At 42.2% G+C, this 26,036-nt stretch overlaps 1 protein-coding gene across 4 annotated transcripts in view; it reads left to right on the top strand.

Annotated features, from left to right (window-relative positions):
• Positions 1-6,505: 6,505 nt before the first annotated feature.
• Positions 6,506-26,036, top strand: part of LOC117517471 (palmitoyltransferase ZDHHC23-like) — a 39,372-nt gene continuing 19,841 nt past the window's right edge. For 3 of the 4 annotated variants that reach the window (XM_034178505.1, XM_034178504.1, XM_034178502.1), the window contains exons 1-2: positions 6,506-7,114; positions 25,379-25,499. In XM_034178505.1, coding sequence (XP_034034396.1) covers positions 25,384-25,499 — 116 coding nt within the window. In that variant the 5' untranslated portion in view covers positions 6,506-7,114; positions 25,379-25,383. Of the gene's footprint in view, positions 7,115-25,363; positions 25,500-26,036 lie in introns of all 4 variants that reach the window. The other variant, XM_034178503.1, reaches the window with a different exon arrangement.

Genomic DNA, 26,036 nt, shown 5'->3' with positions numbered 1-26,036 from the left:
TAAATAAGCGCATGAGGCCACCAGCACGGCTACAAGTGACTAACAAACTAATCATCCCAATATGCCTCATGATATCAGGTGATATTCATCCATGCCCGGGCCCACACAATACCACACTGGTCACAACAGCTACACCGCGAAGTGAAAGCCCACGCAGCTCTCCAGAACATACCTGGATTCCTGATGGAGGATGGTCAGGAGTGGTGTTACTCTGCTGGGGAGTGGTCATCTGAACTCGGACAGCACTGGGCCACCGTCACGCGTGTGAGCTCAGGAGCTATTGGAGAGCGCGCATTGTGCCATTGCACACTGTGCCAGTACGCACACACGGAGAGGGGACAGTGGACTTGGGACTTCAGCGGGTCGGCTGGCGGATCCACGGAGGAGCAATGCGGCGAGCGGGGGCATGCAGTCATATCAGGCCGGGGCATTGGTGTCCTCCGACGCTGAGCTCCGTGCGCCCTCCGCGCGCTCAACGCAGAGGAAGCGGGGGCCAGCAGGGCAAGACTCGGCTCCATTGGAGCAAGAGCTGCAGCAAAGGGACCTGAAAGTTTGCGCAGCAAAGTTGGGGCTTGGAGTCGCGTTACCGCTGCGGATAAGGATCTATATACGCGTACGGATAACCCGTCCAAGTGGATCAGGAGCTCTTGGTTCAGCGCTGGTGCTCTGGACGCGGCCCCTGTGGACTTTACGGCACGTGGGGCTATGGACTTGTGCACTAAAGATGCATCTGAAGGTCTGCAGGACTTTGATCCAGCTAAACCACAAGTTCTGGTAAATTTCACTGTTTGTAAAAATGTTCTCAAGACTGATGTAAATGTAAATGTGAATATAAACAGGAAAACAGTCAATCAGGCTAAAATTATTTGGGTTGCTAGATCTAAACCTAAGGGGATGTTAGGTGGTCACCTAAACATTCGTAGTGTCTTGTCCAAAGTAGATCAAATACACCACCTTTTAGAAAATTCTAATCTGGACTTCCTCTGTTTGTCAGAGACATGGCTGAATAAATATTCACCGTCAGCAGCACTTAATGTCAATGGATACAATATATACAGAAAAGACAGAGAAAATAGTAAAGGTGGGGGTGTAATGATTTATATTAAAGACAACATACAATGTCGTGAAATGGAATGGTTAAGCGAAACAGATTTGGAGTGTCTTGGTGTTGACATTATTTTATCACCACAAATGAGTTATTCTGTTATTGTGGTCTACCGTCCTCCTTCCTCAGATGTAACTTTTTATGACAAATTTAAGAAGCTTTTAAAGGAATGCAATAATAAGAATGAAATAATTATAATGGGAGATCTAAATCTGGATTGGACTAATCAAAAAATTAGGAAGAATCTTAAAAGAATTGCAGATAAATTTGATTTGCAACAACTAATTAATGGGCCAACAAGAATTGCTGCATCAAGTAAAACCCAAATTGACTTAATTTTCAGCAATAGACCAGAGAGAATATCAAAATCTTTCAACATGTTAACTGGTCTTTCTGACCATAACTTGACACTCGTTTCCAGGAAACTCACAAAGCGAAGATTCAACTCAAACTGCAAATCTAATGTTTTTGTTGGAATTCCCAAGAGTCAGATGAACAACTTTAAATTAGTTGTAGAACAAATCAGTTGGAATGAAGTAAACTCAGACAATTATCAAACTAATAGTAAAATTTTTACAACAAAACTTGAAGATACAATTAAGAAATTTAGTGTAAGTATGAAAAACAAAAGGAATAAAAATTCAGTTGCATGGATTACTTCGGAAATAATCAATCTAATGAAGGAAAGAGATATGGCTCTAAAACATGCATTTAAAACAAAGACAGCAACTGCAAGAAAGATGTTTGTGACTCTCAGAAATAAAATTGTCAAAAGTATAAGAAAAGCTAAAGCAAGCTTTTTCTTAACTTTAATTGAAAAATCAAATGGCAATACTAAAACACTGTAGGATCAATTAAACAAACTAACAGGAAAGAAAACAAAAGCTAATCCCCAATTAGAAGTAAAAATTCAAGATAGGATCACATGTAATGTACAAGAGGTTGCTGTCGCCTTCAATAATTTTTTCATAGATTCAGTCAAATCTATAGCCCAAGGGTTTTCCCCTAATGTCACACTGAGCTCTCCAGTTGTAACCGTGGAGCCAGCTTTCACTTTTAAGTGTGTCTCAGAAACTCAGGTGTCACAAATTATCTCTACCCTAAAATCTTCAAGAACAAAAGATAGTTTTGGTATGGATGCTCTAATGCTAAAAGATTTGGCTGCATTTTTAATTAACCCAATTGCAACCATTATTAATCAATCATTTGCACAGGCTCTGTTTCCTAAAATATGGAAGTCTGCTGCTGTAATCCCAGTGTTCAAATCTGGTGATAAGTTTTCAGTCAAAATTATCGTCCAATTAATATTTTGTCTACGGTGTCAAAGGTCTTGGAGAAAATTGTAGCTGAACAAATGACTCAACACCTCAACACCTCATCATTCAACCTTCATCCGATGCAGTTTGGCTTTAGAGCTAGACACTCCACAGAACCGGCAACTTGCTTTCTCACCGAAAACATAAAATCATTACTTGATAAAGGTGGGGTTGTTGGAGCTATATTTCTTGATTTCAAAAAGGCCTTTGACACCGTGAACCATGATATTTTATTGATGAAACTGCAACGATTTAATTTTTCTCCTGGGGCGTTAAAATGGGTTGAGTCGTATCTGTCAAATAGGTCACAATCTGTAAGAATTGGTAATTATCACTCACCTTCTCTCTGTCTTAATACAGGAGTGCCCCAGGGCTCAATTTTAGGGCCACTATTATTTTCATTATATATATAAATAATCTCCCGTTGGTCTGCCCAAATTTGTTCACTCAAATGTATGCTGATGATTCTGTTCTTTATGTACATGGAAATAATGTACAGCAGGTCTGTGACAAATTCACACAGTCCATGGCTGATGTCACAACATGGCTTGAGGAAAATTGTTTACAACTTAATGTATCAAAAACTGTTGCAATGTTTTTTACACGATCTAAAAGTCTAGTCACTGAACCAAATGTCTATGTGGCAGGGGAAAGGATCAAAGTGGTGTCTGAATATAAACACACTCAACAAAAATATAAACGCAACACTTTTGGTTTTGCTCCCATTTTGTATGAGATGAACTCAAAGATCTAAAACTTTTTCCACATACACAATATCACCATTTCCCTCAAATATTGTTCACAAACCAGTCTAAATCTGTGATAGTGAGCACTTCTCCTTTGCTGAGATAATCCATTCCACCTCACAGGTGTGCCATATCAAGATGCTGATTAGACACCATGATTAGTGCACAGGTGTGCCTTAGACTGCCCACAATAAAAGGCCACTCTGAAAGGTGCAGTTTTATCACACAGCACAATGCCGCAGATGTCGCAAGATTTGAGGGAGCGTGCAATTGGCATGCTGACAGCAGGAATGTCAACCAGAGCTGTTGCTCGTGCATTGAATGTTCATTTCTCTACCATAAGCCATCTCCAAAGGCGTTTCAGAGAATTTGGCAGTACATCCAACCAGCCTCACAACCGCAGACCACGTGTAACCACACCAGTCCAGGACCTCCACATTCAGCATGTTCACCTCCAAGATCGTCTGAGACCAGCCACTCGGACAGCTGCTGAAACAATCGGTTTGCATAACCAAAGAATTTCTGCACAAACTGTCAGAAACTGTCTCAGGGAAGCTCATCTGCATGCTCGTCGTCCTCATCGGGGTCTCGACCTGACTCCAGTTCGTCATCGTAACCGACTTGAGTGGGCAAATGCTCACATTCGCTGGCGTTTGGCACGTTGGAGAGGTGTTCTCTTCATGGATGAATCCCGGTTCACACTGTCCAGGGCAGATGGCAGACAGCATGTGTGGTGTCGTGTGGGTGAGCGGTTTTCTGATGTCAATGTTGTGGATCGAGTGGCCCATGGTGGCGGTGGGGTTATGGTATGGGCAGGCATCTGTTATGGATGAAGAACACAGGTGCATTTTATTGATGGCATTTTGAATGCACAGAGATACCGTGACGAGATCCTGAGGCCCATTGTTGTGCCATACATCCAAGAACATCACCTCATGTTGCAGTAGGATAATGCACGGCCCCATGTTGCAAGGATCTGTACACAATTCTTGGAAGCTGAAAATGTCTCAGTTCTTGCATGGCTGGTATACTCACCCATACTCACGCCGGACATGTCACCCATTGAGCATGTTTGGGATGCTCTGGACCGGCGTATACGACAGCGTGTAGCAGTTCCTGCCAATATCCAACAACTTCGCACAGCCATCAAAGAGGAGTGGACCAACATTCCACAGGCCACAATTGACAACCTGATCAACTCTATGCGAAGGAGATGTGTTGCACTGCATGAGGCAAATGGTGGTCACACCAGATACTGACTGGTATCCCCCCCCCCCCCAATAAAACAAAACTGCACCTTTCAGAGTGGCCTTTTATTGTGGACAGTCTAAGGCACACCTGTGCACTAATCATGGTGTCTAATCAGCATCTTGATATGGCACACCTGAGGTGGGATGGATTATCTCAGCAAAGGAGAAGTGCTCACTATCACAGATTTAGACTGGTTTGTGAACAATATTTTAGGGAAATGGTGATATTGTGTATGTGGAAAAAGTTTTAGATCTTTGAGTTCATCTTATACAAAATGGGAGCAAAACCAAAAGTGTTGCGTTTATATTTTTGTTGAGTGTATTTAGGGGTCTTGCTCAATGACACATTCACATTTAAAACACAGGTTAAAAAAGTGTGTCACAAAGTTAAATTTAGCCTCTCTAATTTTTGTTACATACGGCCTCAACTATCTGTACAGGCAGCTAAAGTTTTTATGCATGCAATGATTTTATCACATATTAAATACTGCCTGACTACATGGTGCAATGCAAATGCAATAGCGCTCAAGCCACTAGAGACCCTTTATAAACAAACTATCAAAGTATTGGATAGGAAGCTTCAGCGCCACCACCACTGTGCTATTTTACAAAAATATAAACTTTTAAATTGGCAAAATATGATTAAATATGTAAATTTATGTCTCTTGTTTAAAGTTATAAATGGTCTGTCCTCTCCCCCTCTGGAACAGTTTGTGAATGTAAGGTCTGCTGCTGTTCGTAACACCAGGGGAGCCACTAGAGGAGACTGTGTGGTCCCACTGAGGAGAAGTGCTTTTGGTCAGGCTTCTTTCTCTGTGAGGGCAGCACAAGAGTGGAACACAGTACCTTTGGTCATTAGAGAAATGACCACCCTTAACACATTTAAGGTTAATCTGAGGAAGTGGTTCGTTGACCATCAAACATGTCAGCACCAAATCTCCTGAATATTCTTAGAAAATATATTTAACCTGCATGTTTATTTTTTTTATTTATTTATTTTTAAATATATATATTTTTTTTTATAATGTTTACTAAATTGTATAATAATGTGAAGTGTTTTATGTATGTATTTTAACTAACACTTATTTTTAGGGTGATTGCTACCACCTGTCCAGGGACTGCAGATGAAAAATAGCCACTAAGGCTAATTCTGGTGCATTTACAGAAATGTTCATTAATGTACATTGTCCCTGTCAAATAAACTAATGAATGAATGAATGTTAACCCAGGCCTTGACCGATCTGGTATGGAAATTTGATTTGTGACCAGCGTGATTTTTGTGGCTTTTTTTTTTTTTTTTTTTTTTTTTTTACACCAGATGTGCTTCCTACCACGACCCTACTCATTTATCCAGGCTTGGAACAGGCACTCAGAGTGTACTGGCTGTACACCCCATGTAGCTGAGTTGTATACTGTACTGCATAACAAACGTAAACTATACTCACTTATTTTAAGTTTAAAAAGTTATACTGCTTGTGAACTTGGATAAATTATTTTTTGTAAGGGATGAAAACGTCTTATCTGTCAGCATCTTTACATAGCATGGCATGTTTTGTATTAATTTTGAGTTTTTGTCATGACAGTTCGAGGTGATTCCTGGTGACATTTTTGTCAGGTCTAGATGAAGTTGTGGCAATGACTTGAGACATTGCTGCGATGTGGTAAAGGCATCGCGGGGGTACACTGGTTGTCGGCGGGGCACCTTTCCAGCTAAATGGCCGAGGAGCGTCATGCACCACAGTTTGTGCTGCTTTGGCTCATAGAGCCTGACCATTTTTAAATGTGGAGACACTATTTAACTCTGTCCCTCTGGATGAGGGGAAAAAAGAGAGCTGCCTTTTGGGATCAGTGGCATTGTGTTGTCAGAAATGTCACACATCTGAGTAATGTACAGGAACACATGCTCACATTAAAAACGACACTGGGAGCTGCGAGGTTTGCTTCTCGTGTTGACTTTTCCAGAGATTTCTGCATGTGAGCAGCAGGGTCAGGTTGCCTGTGGGAGGAAATATGATTCCAGAGGGTGGGGCTGCCCTGTGGATCATCACTCCAGCTTCCATCCCATGAGTGCCTGCCATACTTCTCATGCACACGCTCTTACAGCTTTGTGTGGATTATCAACCTGTCAGCTGTGGAAGGAGCTAAGAAAGAATCCTGGCACTGTTCAGATGGCACCTATATTTAACAAAGCGCGTTCGCATTGAAACCCAAAAATGGTAGATAGTAGAAGCTGTAAAGAAAAACTAGACCAAGTATTGAAAAGAACAAGTTGTGAACTATTTAACGATATGTGAGAGACACGGTGGTATTTGGAAAGAGAGCTGACAGATGCAACACAATACCAATCTGGTGTAAACCATCGGCCAGGAGGAGTCTGAGCTGCCTGTCTGTTGGGACACTTCCATCGTGGGAATTCAAGACATGAAAACCATCACGCTGCTCTGATGTGGCCTCACTGCAGAGACCCCAGAGCAGAAATATGTCATTTGCTTTCTTTCAACGCTTGTGACTGATGACAAAATAGGCTGCTGTTTGAATTTTTTTGTCACATCAATCATAGACAGAAACAGTCAGGTCTGTTTTTTATTCATTCGCTGAGGATCACTTAATGAGGGACCAGAAGGACGATCTGACAACATATTGGATCTTTGTCAGCCACGTGTTTTGATGACTGTATCTTCATTTTGGAGACAAGAGGTAAGTTTCACTTGGTACCGTGAAGGTGTATTGTGTGTGGGGGGTGGGGGGGGGGGGGTGTTTTTAAAAAATAATGAATCAGCTATATAAGCAAAATTTATTCCAGTAAGAAAACATTGAAAATGTTTTTTTTATTTTTTACTGGGGGGGCAGAGAAATCGCATCCTTTACAATTTTAATTACATTATTTCAATATAAGCAATGAATTAAATGTGTTCCTTTCGTTAAAATTTTCCATAATATTGTCATTATTGACAAATAACAAATTATTCTTTTTGGAAAGGGTGTATGACACTTTCTAAATTCAAAAGTGAGGCACAAAAGAAAATGTTTTTGAACCACTGAGTAAAGACAAGGATTAATGCTTGGTGATTAAACTTTGATAAAGCATAGATACAAAATCAGACAAAAACTGACTGGAACTCAAACTGAACATGACTAACTGTGACTGATATATAGATTTATCTCTTCACTTTTTTAAATATTCTTCCATGTAAATTTCTTTTATAGATCACTATTGTGAGACATGATTAAACCTAACTAAAACAGTCATTAAAGTCCATGTCACTGTTGAGGTTTGCTGGCCCAGATATTTGGCCCCAGTGGACACAATGGCCTTGTTTCAACAAATTACTTTTGAAGCTCTTGGGTGTGCAACCTAACCAAGAAATCTGATTATGGAAATTATTAATTTTTATAATCTTAAAATAGGAGATCTGATGATTAGTTATTCAGCTTTATGGTGGAAAATAATTTCAGTCCACTTATTTATTAATTATTTTTTTAATATCATTGTGTCACAACATTTGTGGACAGTGTGAGCTTTCGTATTTTGAGGAGCTTTACAGGAAAAGCTTGTCAGCATGGTTACTGCCTTCTCTGTCCACACCTCCCGTATCTTTGTCATTATGAGAACAAAAATAATTTGTCCCCATTATCTAATCATTAAATCTACAGTGTGCTGTAGTTGTTTAAAATGGAATATAGCATTTATACTCATCTGTTCAATCAATGCACGTTTAGAATGAGACTTTCATATATACATACATGGGGGCCACCGTGTATTTTGCAGTGCAGCCAGATGACTGCAGGCTTTCATGGTTGAGAACCCTGACTTTTGTGAAATGGAGTATTATATATACAGTAGTGTGAAAAAGTGTTTGCCCCCTTGAGATTTTACATGTTATAAACTTTTTAGGACAACAAAAAACAAAACAAAAATCAAGCTTTGTATGTTAAAATTTCTAAAATTATGCCCTTTAAACTCACACTGAAAAGTAACCTCTACATCATGAATTAAAAGAAATAAAAATCAAAAAGCGGGTAAACTGCTGGCTTGGAGGGTTAAAAAAAATACAGGCAGAGAGAACAATCTTTAGCATAAAATCCACTTCAGACGAGTTGACTTATGATCCAGTAGAGATCAATGAAAGATTCAGGGCATTTTACGAGCTATTATATAAGTCAGAATGTAGTGATAATGATGAAGCTCAAGACACATTTTTAAACAAATTGCAATTTCAAATACTATCCGAAGAAGATAAAATAGCTCTCGATAGCCCATTGACTATAACTGACATACTAGAAGCAATAGGAGAGATGATGTCAGGGTCAAAACGCATTACCCCTTACGGACATCTATAAATGAGTGAACACAAGACCAGCAAATCTTTTGTCAGCTGCATGCAGCGGGAAGAGCAGTCTCAGAGCAGTCACCACCTCTCTCTCAACTCTCGTCGAACTGTCTTCCTGTGCACAGCGTTTTTATTAAGCAAAAGTTGCATACAAGCTGGGCGTGATGACATTGTCGGTTATTGTGAATATCATGAATAAAAAGCAATGAATAGGAGCAAAACATCCTGTGCAGCTGGTGAGCTATTGCAAGCTAATATGTGTTTCCGTGGGTTTGCTGCTGTCTGCCTGTACTCCTTTTCCCCCATCAAACATCATGTCACCCGACATGACGTGAAGCCAGCCAGTGCACATCAATTCCATTGTTTCGCTGTCCTCCCACAGACACTGTCCTTGCTTCAAGGCCGTAATCCCAACAGAGACGTGCAAAACTACATGGTGCAAAAGATACATGCATGCATGTGACATGTGATGCAGAACAAACGATAATATACGTTGTGACAATATAATATATATAAGTTGCGCTGGTGATAATACAATGATATTATGATTATATTGTGATACACAGTCAGGCGCATAATTACTCTAACATTTCCCTCCTGTTTATCGTATGTGAATGCAGAACATCAGATGCTTATCACTTGTATTTGACACATTTTCAATAAGCACATCATTAAAGCATCACACATTTTCATATACCGCACTGATACCGACAAGCTGCACAGGTTCAGGTTCACGGGGTTCTTCTTGCTGTTGTTGCTTTAGGACTTGGTGCTGTAGGAAGGAACGAGTCATCACTTGAGAGAACATGCTACGAATACATGGAAGCACACAGAGCATTAGAACACAAAACATAACCAGAACAACAATGAGTGGTATACACATTTTCAAAAGGAGTTGCCACCAAGTTCCTGATGTGAACCAAGACCAGAGGTCCCAGCTTTTTGAGTTCATGGTAGTCAGCACAGCGTTCCTGGTGGTGGTCATTTCAGCGATGGCCCTTTGGATGGTTCCGCTGTCTGCAGTGTTGTCCAGTATGAAGGTGCAGCAAGCAGTTCCCACTAGTACGCACACACCTCACTGTGGTGCGGTCAGAAGGTCGAGAACCATGCGATTCTGGAGCACCATCAGTCGTAGAGCGGTGAGTTCCTCCGAAGTGGCCTTTGCGAAGGTCAAGGATGAATTCATGAACTGCAGGAATTTGTATCTGGTGAATTCCACTTCTCTTCTTACAGCGGAGATCCCAAAGTTGGGAAAGAGGGCCATGGTGATGTCTTGTCCTGTGGAGAAGATGTGGTGATCCTTCGGAATTTCTTCATAACCTCGCTTGGTCCGGCGATGAGCTGGGGTCTCGGGTTCACTCAGGTAGTCCGGTTGAGTTGGTTGGAGCTGGTCGGGTCGAGCTCTCGGGATGTACACCAGAGCCTGATGCAATATCACCAAACTGCAGACTCCAGACCAGTACGGAGGTAGACTGGTGTATATGTTCGTGCCACACTGCCAATTGTGGTTCAACAGGACTCTGGTACCTTTTGATGATGGAACAGTGGATGAGCAAAAACATCTATACGGACTGTCTTTACACCATGCTCTGTCTGACATCCGAACCCTGCTGACCTTGTTGAACAAGGCGAGATCTCTCCAGTACAGAGCAGCCGTCTCATTAACGTATGCACAATACGTGTAAGTAAAGTTACAGAGAAAGGGTGGTATTTGTCCTACATTGTTTGTTCCACGTCCTATTACACACCCTTCATAGATGCCATAGTGGGCGACACCCTCCATCACCTGAGGTGAGGTCGCTTGTGGCCAAGCCTGGTACACAGTGGGACGTGGTTTCTTGCACTCGAGGTTGAGTAGAGGGTCCTTTGTCTCATATGGCTTACTTGTAGTTCCTAGGGCTTGTAAGAGTAGAATGGGAGGCAGAGCCTTCAGCTTTCAGGCTCCTCTCCTGTGGAACCAGCTCCCAATTCAGATCAGGGAGACAGACACCCTCTCTACTTTTTGCTAAAGCTTATAGTTAGGGCTGGATCAGGTGACCCTGAACCATCCCTTAGTTATGCTGCTATAGACTTAGACTGCTGGGGGGTTCCCATGATGCACTGAGTGTTTCTTTCTCTTTTTGCTCTGTATGCACCACTCTGCATTTAATCATTACTGATTGATCTCTGCTCCCCTCCACAGCATGTCTTTTTCCTGGTTCTCTCCCTCAGCCCCAACCAGTCCCAGCAGAAGACTGCCCCTCCCTGAGCCTGGTTCTGCTGGAGGTTTCTTCCTGTTAAAAGGGAGTTTTTCCTTCCCAATGTCGCCAAGTGCTCGGCTCACAGGGGGTCGTTTTGACCATTGGGGTTTTCCCGTAATTATTGTATGGCCTTGCCTTACAATATAAAGCACCTTGGGGCAACTGTTTGTTGTGATTTGGTGCTATATAAATAAAATTGATTTGATTTGATTTGATTTGATTTGATATGGCTGTGAGTAGTCTGCTTGTGTCATTGTCTTAACCCTGCCGGGGTATGTAGCCATCGCCATCAGGCATCCTATCTCCACAGCCTTGGGGGTAGTCGTGTAGACGTTGTGGTGAGATGTCGATGTTGGCATACGAGCACAAACATAGCAGTTGGTCATGTTGTTGGAGGTGGCGGTGTAGTTGATAAAGCGCCACCAGATATTGCCTTTGTAGCGATGCATCTGAGCATCACCAGAAAGTACTTCAGATCGACAGTGTCTGTCGTGGGGTGTTCCTCTTCTCACCCACTCTGGGGTCAGCCACCACGTGAGAAGACAATCAATGTGAGAAATCCAATCACTATCCCACACACACGAAGACCACAACACAACAGTTACTTTTGCGATGCTGGTGACCACGACGTTCTTGCTGCTGTTGTCCAGCCGGAACACGCCGTCCCATCGGAGCATCCTCCAGTAACATTGTTGCTGAGCTTACAGTGTCACCAAAACACCTCACACTAAATGAGTAGGGATCAAGTGGTTGCTTCACTGACGCTGAGACGAATCACCCCTAAACGGTGAAACCCCTTTGTAGTCAGACCTCCCCACTACTCATTGGAGGGTCTGGCACACGCTGTAGCTTACAGTGGCTTAGGTGGATCCAACTGGGTCGCTCGGCGATTTTCACAGCGGTGGGTGTCGTCAGCAGCACTTGGTATGGCCCCTCCCAGCGTGGGCTGGACCAGCACTTTCTTTTGATGACCTTTACGAACACCCAATCACCGGGCTGAACCAGTGGACTGTCCTGTGGGGACAAAGAATCAGATGGCAGTAAATTCGCTTTTGACACATCTTTCTCTTGTAGTAATTTTCTCATATAATCGGCTAATGTGGTCTCTTCGTCAGCAATTTCTATATCTTTTGGGAACACTGGTAACCTATAAGGTTTACCATATAAAACTTCAAATGGTGTGAGGCCCGCTCCTGCTGGTGTGATACGCATATAGAGTTTAACTAGGTCCAAACATTCTGGCAATGGCCTTCTCGTTTCCTCCATGCATTTTTTGAGTCTGATTTAACATTTCCATTGGTTCTCTCAACCAACCCTGCACTTTGTGGGTGATAGGCACAATGGTTTTTCAAAGTTATTAGCAAATTACCTGCCATCCTTGATATCACATTATTTACAAAATGAGGACCATTATCACTGTATATGATTTCTGGGATGCCAAAATGTGGCACAAAAGTCTTACAAATGGCTTTTGCTACGGCTTGTGCATCAGCTTTTGTAGATGGAACAATTTCAACCCATTTGGAAAAAGCGTCATTGAGGACCAAACAGTATTTATATGGTCCACTCTGATTGAGTTCAATGAAATCCATGTGAAGTGTGTGGAATGGATATTTTGGCTGTGGAAACTGGCCTTGTTTTGGTCTCACGTTCCCCTGTGGATTGTGCCTAATACATGTTGGACACATTCTACAATAGTGTTTTGAGTAAGTATTAAACCCAAATGTTGCAAAATGTTTGCTAATGAGGGCTATCATCCCTCCTGTGGATACATGACTCGGCCCGTGCGACAAAATGGCTGCTGCTTTGAACAATCTACGGGGTAGGACTGGCCTGTCAGTAATGCAATAAAGTTGCTTCGTGTTGAGCACAGCTCCTTTATCTGTCCAAAGTCTTTACTCTGTTAATGGAGCCCCCTGTTGGCAGCTCCTCAGTATCTCAACGTCAATCAAGGTGGGGTCAACTTCTGCGGAATAGATGTCAGATATCCCAAATGTGCCTGAGGCAGCGGTTTTGGCAGTCTCGTCGTAGAATCTATTACCAATAGACACCATGTCTGTACCTTTGGTGTGTGCTACACATTTGCACAGAGCCAATGAAGTGGGTAAACATATAGCAGATAAAAGGCTTTTTAGCAGAGCAGCGTGTGTTACGGGCTTGCCTGTAGACGTCACCATTCCTCTTCGCTCCCATTGTTTAGCGAAGAAAAAGACTGTTGAGAATGCATATTGACTGTCTGTGTAAACGGTTACTTTTTTTTTCTAGGATACAAGCTCTGGTCAAAGCAATGAGCTCAGCGGCCTGAGCTGAATGTGTGTGTGTTATCTGTTTTGCTTCAATTACATCATTCTGTGATGTCACTACAGCATATCCTCTCTGCGTCTCTCCTTTAGCATTCTTGGAACAAGAACCGTCAACAAACCAGACTTCCCCCTCAGACAGGGGAGTATCCGTCAAATCGGCTCTGGGGAGTTGGAGACTTTCAGTAACAACAACACAGCTGTGGGGGTTTCCTTCCTCCTCAGTGGGGAGGAGAGTAGCTGGATTCAGCATGGTGCATCGCTTTATGACCACGTGGGGTTGTGACAGCAACATAGCAGTATAAGATAAATGTCTGGCTGGTGACAAAAAATTCATTTTAGCCTGTAGCAATAACACATCCACGGCATGTGGCACTAACAGTGTTGTGGGGTGAAACAAAACAACATCAGCTGATGACTCAACGGCCATGGCTGCAGCATTTCGGTAGATTTGTGTTGAGGGGCTGAACTCCCAGCCTTCCTCATCTTGGGCTTGAAAATCAGAAGCACACACTGCTCGGGTCACAAACTGACCTAAATCTTTCCACTGCAAAGTTTGAGGCTTGCATAACGACACATGTGGGCTCCCCGACATAACAAACAACGGGGAGACGTCAGGAGATAACACAGCATCAGTACCCGCAGTGGATTTCCTGTCTGTGTACAGATAAGGAATGCGGAGGGCAGCTGGGTCATGTGACATCAGTTTTTCTTGGTAAACATAATCAGGCCGCTGCGTGACGCACATTGTGACATGTAACTTTTCTGCCACCATAATACATCGTCTGGGTTGATCCTGACTGCCCTCATGCCCTTTGAAGTAGGAACAACAGCAATATGGAGGAGCTTCATTAAATCTCTCCCCGGCAAATTAACAGGACAGTCTGGTGAGAGAACCACTGAAGCTTGAACATTTCCACCACTCTCAGGATCAGCGACACACACTGGCTTGGATATTCGTCATTGTTCGGTTGCACCATTAGCTGATTTAACCCAAATTACTCCATTAGACACTTGGACATGAGGCACAGTTATTTTGAGAACAGTCCTACACGCACCTGAATCACAGAGAAACTCCACCACTGTGCCATTCACTTTCAAAAAGATGTTTGGTTTTTCCTCCAATGAGTTTAACAAATTCCACGCTGCACAAACATCCACACAAACGACTGGTGACGTGGATGCAGCATTTAGTCACTTTGGGTTGTCGTACTTGCCCAACAGGGTGCCGGTGGAAACTGGGCTACTGCTGGGCGAAGACGACGAAGAAGAGGAGGAAAACGTTGCCACGAACAGCGGGAGAAGAAGAAAACTAGAAGGATGGAAATGAGAGTGGGGACTTTGAATGTTGGTAGTATGACTGGTAAAGGGAGAGAGCTGGCTGATATGATGGAGAGGAGAAAGGTAAACATATTGTGTGTGCAAGAGACCAAGTGGAAGGGAAGTAAGAGCAGGAGCATTGGCGGTGGCTACAAGTTTTTGTACCATGGTGAGGACAGGAAGAGAAATGGTGTTGGGGTCATTTTAAAGGAAGAGTATGTTAAAAGTGTGTTGGAGGTTAAGCGAGTGTCTGACAGGGTGATGAGTGTGAAGTTGGAAATTGAAGGGGTGATGATGAATATCATCAGTGCATATGCCCCACAGGTTGGTTGTGAGATGAAGGAGAAAGAAGATTTCTGGAGTGTGTTAGATGAGGTGGTGGAGAGTGTGCCCAAGCATGAAAGAGTGGTGATAGGAGCAGACTTCAATGGGCATGTTGGTGAAGGGAACAGAGGTGATGAGGAAGTAATGGGTAGATATGGTATCAAGGATAGGAATGGGGAAGGACAGATGGTAGTTGATTTTGCAAAAAGGATGGAAATGGCTGTGGTGAATACCTACTTTAAGAAAAGGGAGGAGCACAGGGTAACATATAAGAGTGGAGGAAGGTGCACACAGGTGGACTACATTCTTTATAGGAGATGCAAGCTAAAAGAAATCACAGACTGTAAGGTGGTAGCAGGAGAGAGTGTCACTAGACAGCACAGGATGGTTGTTTGTAGGATGACTTTAGAGGTAAAGAAGAAGAAGAGAGTGAGAGCTCAACAAAGGATCAGATGGTGGAAGCTGAAGGAGGAAGACTGTTGTGTGAAATTTAGCAAGCAGGTGAGAGAAGCACTGGTTGGAGGGCAAGCAATTTTGGACAACTGGAAAGTACTGCAGATGTGGTGAGGGAGACAGCTAGGACAGTACTGGGTATGACATCTGGACAGTGGAAGGAAGACAAGGAGACTTGGTGGTGGAATGAAGAGGTCCAGGAAAGCATAAGGAGAAAGAGGTTGGTAAAAAAGTTTTGGGATAGTCGGAGAGATGAAGAACGTAGACAGGAGTACAAGGAGATGCGGCGTAAGGCGAAAAGAGAAGTGGCAAAAGCAAAGGAAAAGGCATATTGCGAGCTGTACAAGAAGTTGAATAGTAAGGAAGGAGAAAAGGACTTGTACCGATTGGCCAGCCAAAGGGACAGAGCTAGAAAGGATGTGCAGCAGGTTAGGGTGGTAAAAGATACACATGGTAATGTGCTGACAAGTGAGGAGTGTGTGCTGAGAAGGTGGAGGGAATATTTTGAAGAGTTGATGAATAAAGAAAATGAGCGAGAGAAAAGGCTGGATGATGTAGTGAGAGTAAATCAGGAAGTACAAGAGATTAGCAAGGAAGAAGTGAGGGCTGCTATGAAGAGGATGAAGAGTGGAAAGGCAGTCGGTCCAGATGACATTCCAGTGGAGGCATGGAAATGTCTAGGAGAGATGGCAGTAGAGTTTCTAACCAGATTGTTTAATAAAATCTTGGAAAGTGAGAGCATGCCTGAGGAGTGGAGACGAAGTGTGCTGGTTCCTATTTTCAAGAACAAGGGTGATGTGCAGAGCTGCAGTAACTACAGAGGCATAAAGCTGATCAGCCACAGCATGAAGTTATGGGAAAGAGTAGTAGAAGCTAGGCTTAGAAAACAGGTGAAGATCTGTGAGCAGCAATATGGTTTCATGCCAAGAAAGAGCACTACAGATGTAATGTTTGCTCTGAGAATACTGTTGGAAAAGTACAGAGAAGGCCAGAAAGAGTTACATTGTGTGTTTGTGGACTTAGAAAAAGCTTATGATAGGGTGCCAAGAGAAGAGTTGTGGTATTGTATGAGGAAGTCTGGAGTGGCAGAGAAGTATGTTAGGGTAGTGCAGGACATGTACAAGAATAGTGTGACAGCGGTGAGATGCGCAGTCGGAATGACAGACTCATTCAAGGTGGAGGTGGGATTACACCAAGGATCAGCTCTGAGTCCTTTCTTGTTTGCAGTGGTGATGGACAGGTTGACGGATGAGATCAGACAGGAGTCCCCATGGACTATGATGTTTGCAGATGACATTGTGATCTGTAGTGAGAGTAGAGAGCAAGTTGAGTCTAGTCTGGAGAAGTGGAGATATGCTTTGGAGAGAAGGGGAATGAAAGTCAGTAGAAGCAAGACTGAGTACATGTGTGTGAATGAGAGGGAGCCCAGTGGAATAGTGCAGTTACAAGGAGTAGAAGTGGTGAAAGTAGATGAGTTTAAATATTTGGGGTCAACTGGGTGAAGGGGAAAAGTTTACAAAACAGTAGTGAGACCAGCTATGTTGTATGGTTTAGAGACAGTGGCACTAACAAAAAGACAGGAGGCAGAGCTGGAGGTGGCAGAGCTGAAGATGTTGAGATTCTCTTTGGGAGTGACAAGAATGGACAAGATTAGGAATGAACATATCAGAGGGACAGCTCAGGTGGGACGGTTTGGAGACAAAGTCAGAGAGGCGAGATTGAGATGGTTTGGACATGTGCAGAGGAGGGACCCAGGGTATATAGGGAGAAGGATGCTGAGGATGGAGCCACCAGGCAGGAGGAGAAGAGGGAGACCAAAGAGGAGGTTCATGGATGTGCTGAGAGAGGACATGCAGGTGGTTGGTGTGACAGAGGAAGATACAGAGGACAGGGTGAGATGGAAACGATTGATCTGCTGTGGCGACCCCTAACGGGAACAGCCGAAAGACAAAGAAGAAGGGTTGTCGTACTCGTCATGGCATGGTGGTGCAGAGGATTTGGGGCCACGGCGTCATCAGCTTTGTTGTTCATTGTCGTTGTAAGGGCAGTTTCTGGCATAATGCCCTATTTTGCCGCATATCCAGCATGCATCTGGCTGCAGTCTGCTTCGGTTCATTTTTCCACCATGGAAACCACTTCGGCCGCGGTAGTGACCCTGGAGTCGGTCCTCCCGTTGGAAAAATGCTTCCCCGCTTACTGATGGAGCATCATCAGACCAGAACACGTTAGTGCCAGATTCGGATTTCAATTTGGGTTTCGCGCTTTTCTTCATCTCAAGTACTCTGGAGGCGTGTCTGGCCCACTGCATAACCGTAGCAACAGACGCCGTATCTAATTCAATCATGTGTTTCCTTATCCAGGAACTTAGACCTGGTTGGAAACCATTCACTAGCACCTGTTTTAATTGGTGTTGATACAGTGTTTTTGCCTCCTCCTCAAAGGGAATTCCGCAATGGATACGGAACTCTTTTTGGAAAGGAATTAAAAAACCGTCTGGTGTTTCGTCTGTCTTTTGTTTGACACTCGCTAAATGTGCATAATTAGCGCGTCGTTGGAAGGTTTCACGGACTCTCGCAAAAACTTCCTTCAATTCTGCGAGATATCGGCCGGTCAATTTGCCATCGGTCGGATAGGGGAAAATCTCACCGCTGTCTCTTCTACCGGTGTACTCTCTCCTCACTCTGGCCCAATTTTTCCCTAAAGAACAATGCATCGCTTCACCAGCTTCCTGGCCATTCAATCTGTATGACTGTATTATCCCCAGTATGTCGTCGATCCATGCTTCTGGGTCCTCCTGTACGTCAGTCACTCCCAAAACTGCATCTGCCGCCCCTTTCAAATTTCACGGTCGGAAAACGTACATAATGGGTTCACGGCCCTCCGATGGGTCAGGATTAGGGACCTCTATTAGGGGAAATGATTCAGCGTGATAACGCTGTGGTTTTGTAACCTGCTGTCTGTCTCGCAGCTCCATGTGAGCGCCGGCAGTCTCACATGGCTCTGGAGACGTCAGCCTGTCAGCTGCTTCTGGTTCCGACTCGTGTGAAGCAGCAGCAGGTGGTTCTGTCTGCGGTTCCTCTATCTTTACTTTTTTCTTCCTTCTAACCACCACCACACCTTCATTGTCCTCCTTTCTCACAAACATCACCTTAGTGTCTGCGACCCCTCTCCTTCTTTTCACACATTGTTCCAGCCACAACCTTGCCACCTTTAACTCTTTCTCTTTCTGTCCCTTAGCTTTCCCTGTTTTGCCTGCTACACTTACTTCTAACTTCCCCACAACATCCTTCCAGTCCTCCAGCTTCAACTTTCCAGACACACCATATTTCCTCTTCCACTGGCAAAAACTGTACAGCATCAGGATTTAAAGACAACATAAACTTCACATCACCTGGTGAGGTAGGCTCCGCCTTGGAGCAACAATTCCCCATAACACACTATTTACAACATTTACACTCAATATCACCAAATCACAACTTATCTCTTTTAAGCAAAAACGTAAAGCACACCAGCTGGAGTTATTATTAGACGAGTTTTAAATATAATACATGCGAAACACAATACTAAGGATACAGCAATGTTAGCAGTGGATGCTTGTCAAGCATTCGATAGAATAGAATGGAAGTATCTCTTAAGCCTGCTTTCAAGATATGGCCTAGGCCCAACATTTATTCAATGGATAAGATTACTGTATACGAATCCAACTGCACAAATCTTAACAATAACATTTCAAAACCCTTCAACCTGCAACGCTCAACCCGACAGGGCTGTCCGCTCTCGCCGTTGGTGTTCATACTAGCTATAGAACCTCTGGCGATGGCTGCACGACAAAATACAGGAATAGCAGGTGTTAGCATTGGCGAGAGCAATCACCTTATTTCATTATTTGCAGACGACATAATATTTTTTCTGACAAATCTTTTTTCTGGATATAAAATAAATAATACAAAGTCAGTAATTATGTTTCTTAATGAGGAGGGGAGGAGAAAACCTATTGTGAATACTCAGTTCACAATAGTACAGGAAGGATTCACATACCTAGGTATTAAAATTTGAAAACAATTTGAAAAAAAAAAGAAATAAAAATCTAAAAGCCAAAATGATGGTGTGAATAAGTTAGTGCCCCCTTTAGTATCCTAGGGGGTAAGAGAGAGAGTGAGAGAAAGGGCGCACCTGCAATGGGGGTGGGGGGGGCATGCAGCTGCTGATGTTAGGACCTGTCTTACCTCTCCTCTGGTTTCTGCATTTTACCCAATATATGGACTGATATATGTCATACAGGGTCCCCTGATCATGGGTTTACTGCAATGCACTGCAAACTTGTTGCTATTACCAGTAATAATGGCTGTGGGTGTGCACATTGGTGATCAGATGTCTGTAATACTCTGATCACATGTATCACATGCACTACAGTGATGTGATAGTCAGGGGAATCTAGTTTACATGTAATCAGTCCATGGGTTGGATGTCATCCAAAACCCAGCAGCGAGACACTGTAGGTCTTCAAAAGAACGGACCACCGCGCTCGGCCGTCTACCCAGACCTCGGGTGGCAATCTGATCGCACACATACGGCATTCAATGAGCATCTTGGAGCTGTTGCACTCCGAATGTGCACAAATCAGTCAAGGTGGCTTCAGCCCACATTCTGGGTATTAGCACAGCTTTCATACATGACTGGCTGAATATTTGTCCATCTCAAATTTTGGTTGTTTTTTTTTTTTTGCCCATTCGGGCTGATTTGGCTTAATTCATGCTCATTGGTGCTAAGTGTCACATGACCTTTCAGCTGGCCTTTTGTAGCCACTGATAGGTCTTCTTGATATCAGCCGCTTCCACTATCTGTAAAGATAGGGGAAGTGATTTCACGGATTAACTGATTCCATCTGCTAAATAAGTACAGATATTAAGTGATGTGTAATCGTGTGAAACGATAGGAAAAAAGTACTGAACACATGAAGAAAGGGAGATGCAAAAAGCCATGGAAAGCCAAGACACCAGCTGAAATCTATCACCAATTATTATTACTTTACCGAGGCGTTGCTAGGCCGGTATGGTAGATTTACATCGACGCTACCTGGCTATACCTGCCTGAAGGGGAGAAAAGGGGAGAAGGGGAGAAAAAAAAATTGTCCCCAGAGGAAAAAATGAAAAGGCGAGAAGTGTGTTTTGGCCTCAATATGGATATTCCGGATGATTTTCTCATAGTACGACAATGAACAGCAGCTAAAGCAGCCAGCTTGATGAGGACGCACTGCCGAATTTGGAGAGCAGAGCGCGCCAGCCGACACGACAAAAGTTAAAGTGAGCCAACTTTTTATGTACGTGTTACGTGTTGTGTATCTCAGTAAAAAGTAATAATAATGCAAATAACATGCATTTGTCATGTGGTATGCATTTTCTGAGTCCCTCCGTTCATGCCCAGTCACCCGCAATGACAGATATTCGCCCTCATCTAACTCGGGCGAATATCTGTCATTTTTGGCGACTGAGCATGAACGTTGGGCCTCTGAAAATACATACCGCCCTCCAAAATCATGTTATTGTATTATTAGAACACAATTCTGCCCCTTGCAAATTAATATCAGCTGGTTCAGACCTAACTGATTAAAAAGCCCGATAAAAGGCCTATAAAAACACGTCTCATTACCAAGGTGTCACAAAAAACATCTCATGATGGGTAAAAGCAAAGAGCTCTATCAAGAGCTTTGCAACCTTATTACTGAAAAGCATACCGATGACAGTGGTTACAGAAGGTTTTCTAAACTTCTGAATGTTCCACTGAGCACTGGGCCATAATACAGAAGCGGAACGAATATCATTACACCATAAACTGGCCACAACCAGGTGCTCCTCCAAAGATTTCTGACAAAAGAGTGAAAGAATTATCAGAAGTGTTGCCCAAGAGCCAAGGACCACTTGTGGAGAGCAACTGAACAACTGTTTCAAAGAAAACAATAAGTAATGTCTGGTCAGATGAGATAAAAATTGAACTCTTTGGATTCCAAAATACCAGTGGTGGGTACAGCTAGCCAAAAAGTTAGCATCGATAACAGTTAATCAGCTAACTGAAAAGTTATCTTTTATCAAACTAAACCAATAAACCACCCAAAAATTTATCAGAAGCAACAGCTAACTGATAACTTTCAGTATTGCTTCCAATACACTTACAACTACTAACAAGCTGATGTTGAGTTTTAACACCACAATCGCTTCCGGTAGCATCAAAGGTGACCTCAAACCCAAACAATGAGTCAGCACTTTTGTCTTTGTGTGCCCTACCCACTGCTGGAAGCTCCCGTTTGACAGCAGTGAAGCAATTGAGAGGAGCTAAGCTCAACTCTACACACACAAAACAAGCCATTATTCTTTAACCGTATACAGCAGTGCCACAGTAAGGCAGAGATCTTGGAAAATAAAGCAGTTTTGAGTTATGGATTTGATTTAAAATCATCAAATTATTTCGGATAGAATAACTCCATTAATGTCAATTCTGTCATTTGTACAAAGTTAAAATATAACACATATCTTTTAATTTTAAATAATGTACTAATTCTGATGTTTTGTAACAAACACATACAGATGTCAAAGGGATTATGGGTAAATAAGCCTCCGCTAACACTGATTAGTTGACTCATTCATTCTATGTAAAAACCAACACGTTAATGTGAGGTGTGTGATGGTGTTTACATACAAATGTGCTTTTGTAAAATATGCCTTTTTTTAATTTGTAAAAAAAAAAAAAAAAGCCATTTGCAAAAAGCCAAAAGTTCAAGTTGTGATTTGACAACCGTCTGATATAACCAGGGTCAAAATAAATAGAATGCTGCCATAACTGGTGTCCAGACGCTCATACTGCCATGAACACTACTGGTCAGTAGATGGCAGTAGAGACTGTGAAAACTTGCCAAAACAAAATTCCAGATAATCCGTGCCGTGTCTGCTACGTTTAAGATGCGTGGAATTTAATAAACGCAAACTGAATTTCAGACATCTTATATATATTTCTCTGGAACAAAGACGACAGACACTGTTTGACATAAGCAGAACTCTAAAGAGCAAACAGGAATCGATTGCAATGATTCCAATTGAAAATAATGGAAAAGCAACCTGGGCATCTTCTGGAATTTTTGTACAAAACAAACACAATAACAACGTCTACAAACCCAGAGAATATATTCATGAGAGGTTTAGGCACAATATACAAAGAGTTTAATGCTGTTGTCCGTGTGAAGCCTGATCAGAGTGTCTCAAATGCATTTCTTTTGTCATGAATGTACTGAGATTACCCATAATGCACCTGGACACAGCATGTCCACACTAAAACCTTCAAAATTAGTGCATTACTTTAAAACTAAAACATATATCTGATATTTTCACTTTGTAAAACGTCAGAGATGACATTAATTTAAATAACTTGTCCAAAATTTGTTTGGTTAAAATTTAAACCATAAGTTAAAACTATGCCTCTGGATGGCTTGGGTGATATTGCCAGTGTATCAGTATGGGGTCAAAAGAAATAAGCTTTTTTGTTTTCTATGACAAGTTGTCCTTTGTCTGCAGAGGATACAGTGGTTTCTTCTGGAACCACCTCTCCTCTGTTTGTAAAGGATAGGACTGTACATCTACTACAAAACATTTAACAGGTAGGTACTCAACTGATTTTACTACAAAACATTTAACAGGTAGGTACTCAACTGATTTTGGACTTAATAAATGTTTGTAACTGTTAATCTTTGTTTACCACACCTGCAAAAATATGTTAGCGGTCTAAAAAATTATTGGACCAAAACTTATCGGAAGATAATTGGTCCGATGATGGTTTTCAACGTTATCTGAAAAGCAAATCCAATAATGAAAACATTAGCTTCAATAATTAGTGGAACTGTGCCCACCACTGCAAAATACATACCATGTTTGGTGGTGAAATGTCACTGCACATCAGCCAAAAAACACCATCCCACAGCACTGATGTTTGGAGGTGGGAACATCATGGTATGGGGCTGTTTTTCAGCATATGGCACTGGCAAACGTCATATAATTGAAGGAAGGATAAATGGAAAAATGTTACAAAACATTCTTGATGAAAATCTGCTGCTATCTACCAGGGTGATGAAGATGAAATAAGGGTGGACATTTCAGCAAGGCAATGATCCCAAACGCACAGCCAAGAAAAGTCTCAACTGGTTTTAGAAAATGAAAATAAAGCTGCAAGAATGGCCTAATCCAGGGGTGCCCAAATTTGGTCCTCGAGATCTACCTTCCTGACACTCTTAGTTGTCTCCCTGTTCCAACACACCTGAATCCAATGAAAGACTCGTCAGCAGGCTTGTAATGAGCCTTTTATTGGATTCAGGTGTGTTGGAACAGGGAGACAACTAAGAGTGTCAGGAAGGTAGATCTTGAGGACCAAACTTGGGCACCCCTGGCCTAGCAAATCACCTGGCTTGAATCCAATAGGAAATCTGAAAGAACGAAAGATCAGCGTTCACAGAAGAGGTCCACAGAACCTTCAAGATTTGATGACTTCTTGTGTGGAAGAATGGACCAAAATCACACCTGATCAATGGATGAGACTAGTTTCTCCATACAAGAGGTATCTTGAAACTGAAATATTAAATACATTTCAGTAAGTGTGTTCAATAATTGGCCCGGCAACAGACTGTAGTCCTGTCCAGGGTGTACCCTGCCTCACACCCTATGACTGCTGGGATGGGCTCCAGGCTCCATCCTCCCTGATCCCCACCCCACCCATGACCCTTAATTGGAGTAAACGTTGAAGATGAGTGAGTGAGGGAGTGAATGTATTCAATAATTTTTCCCTGTGTCATTTCATTTTATTACACACAAATTATTTTCTGTACTTATTTGTTTTGGTTTCTTGACATTTGTGGATTACATGGGTTGTTACCAACATCTGGTGAAAATTTCATGTCCGGTAGATCCTTTAGAAATATCTTTACTGAGAAAATTGGTGACGTGTTCAATACTTATTTTACCCATTGAGACTTTTCAGGTTTCAAATCCCGCAAAACTTCGGAGAGGTCGCTGCGCTGCGAGATCTCAGTAACATTGAGAACTGCACTGAGACGCTCTGATCACGCTGCACTTTAACCGCTGCACACGGACAACACCATTAACATCGCAACATAAAACTATTTTTATATTGTGCCTAAAACTCAGGTGAATATATTCTCTGGGTTTATAGACGTTGTTATTGCGTTTGTTTTATGTAAACATGTGAGAATCACAGGCTGTCTCTCCGTTATTTTCAATGGGAGCTGCTGTGTGCTACACTCACTTCCTGATCATGTCGTTCTCAAGTGAAGTTTGCTCTTTAACGTCTTGATTATTGTTCTTTACAACACTGTTTGTCCTCTTTGTTCCAGACTAATATATAAAATATGTCTGAAATTCGGTTTGCACTTATTAAATTCCACGTAGATTAAACGTAACAGACACAGATTATTTGTTATAATTGTTTTAGCAAGTTTTCAGGGTATCATGCAGCAGTCTCTTATTAACGTGATGAAGCGCATAAAAAAAATTACATTTTTGTAGTATAATATTCATTTACAATTGTCATCATGTGGATTCTCTATGTTGTTTTGACTGCCGCAACTCTCTGGCACGCAAGGGATTATGGGATACGTGAAAACCCCGAATTGCAACTTTTTGTGCAACGGTAAAATCATAGCTACATATGGATGGATTGTAAATAATTTAAAGAGCAAAAAATAAATGTGGAAAGGCACTAAAAGTGGAAATGCACATGAGAATACAAACAGCACAACCTACATTATTACAACTTTTTGTACAAAGAGGTTTTTGCTATTTTTTTTTTTTTTTTATCATTTTATTGTTTGTTTTTTTATTTTATATACATTGGGAAAGTTATTGCTACAGAGCACACATATTTAAAATTGCTGGGTTTTCTTGATAATATTACAACTTGTGCCCTATAAATTCATTCCTTCAGTCATTTCATATACAGTTAAAATGAAATGGGAGAAGCTGAAGCCCCCAGAGCCAGACGATCCTCTGTGTTGCTGTGAGTGTGATGTCTACCAGTGTGGATGCTGTGATTGTGAAGATCTGGATCAAGCTTGTAACAGGTACGAAAGGCTTGAAGAAAAAAGTGAATGCTGGAGTAATCGATCAAGCAGAAGAAATGTGTCTATTGATTTAATGCTCTTGTAGTAACATTACACAAATGTATTTGAGTAGCTTATATAATGCACTTTTAACAGGCACGTTAAATGTCTGTGTCAATATGATGGATTCCAAAGAAGCTTTCTACTGTCAGCAAATTGATTTACCAGAATACTGTACCAAGGCTTTTAGTGTCACTGCTCAAGAAATTATTTTTAAGAAATGGCTGGCAGTGATGTAACATATGCTCATATCAGTGACGGCACAGCAAATCTAAAAGATAGCTTCAATAACCACCAGTCCGCAAACAGAAAAGTTAACTGCAAGCCAACAAACCTTAAACTATTTAGCTGAAGCTAACGAAATCCGCTAACTTTTATAACATGAATTTAGCACTAGCTTTGTTTTTTAGCTCTAAAACCATGAAAAACAGAGATGTTAATATGTGGAAGTGAAATGCTGTGTTCACGTTGGCTCTAAGCAACAGACAGTAAACTGGA

The sequence above is a fragment of the Thalassophryne amazonica genome, chromosome 9 (assembly GCF_902500255.1).
Source record: "Thalassophryne amazonica chromosome 9, fThaAma1.1, whole genome shotgun sequence".
In the NCBI taxonomy this organism is placed as follows: Eukaryota; Metazoa; Chordata; class Actinopteri; order Batrachoidiformes; family Batrachoididae; genus Thalassophryne; species Thalassophryne amazonica.
This window is presented reverse-complemented; position numbering and strand designations above follow the sequence as displayed.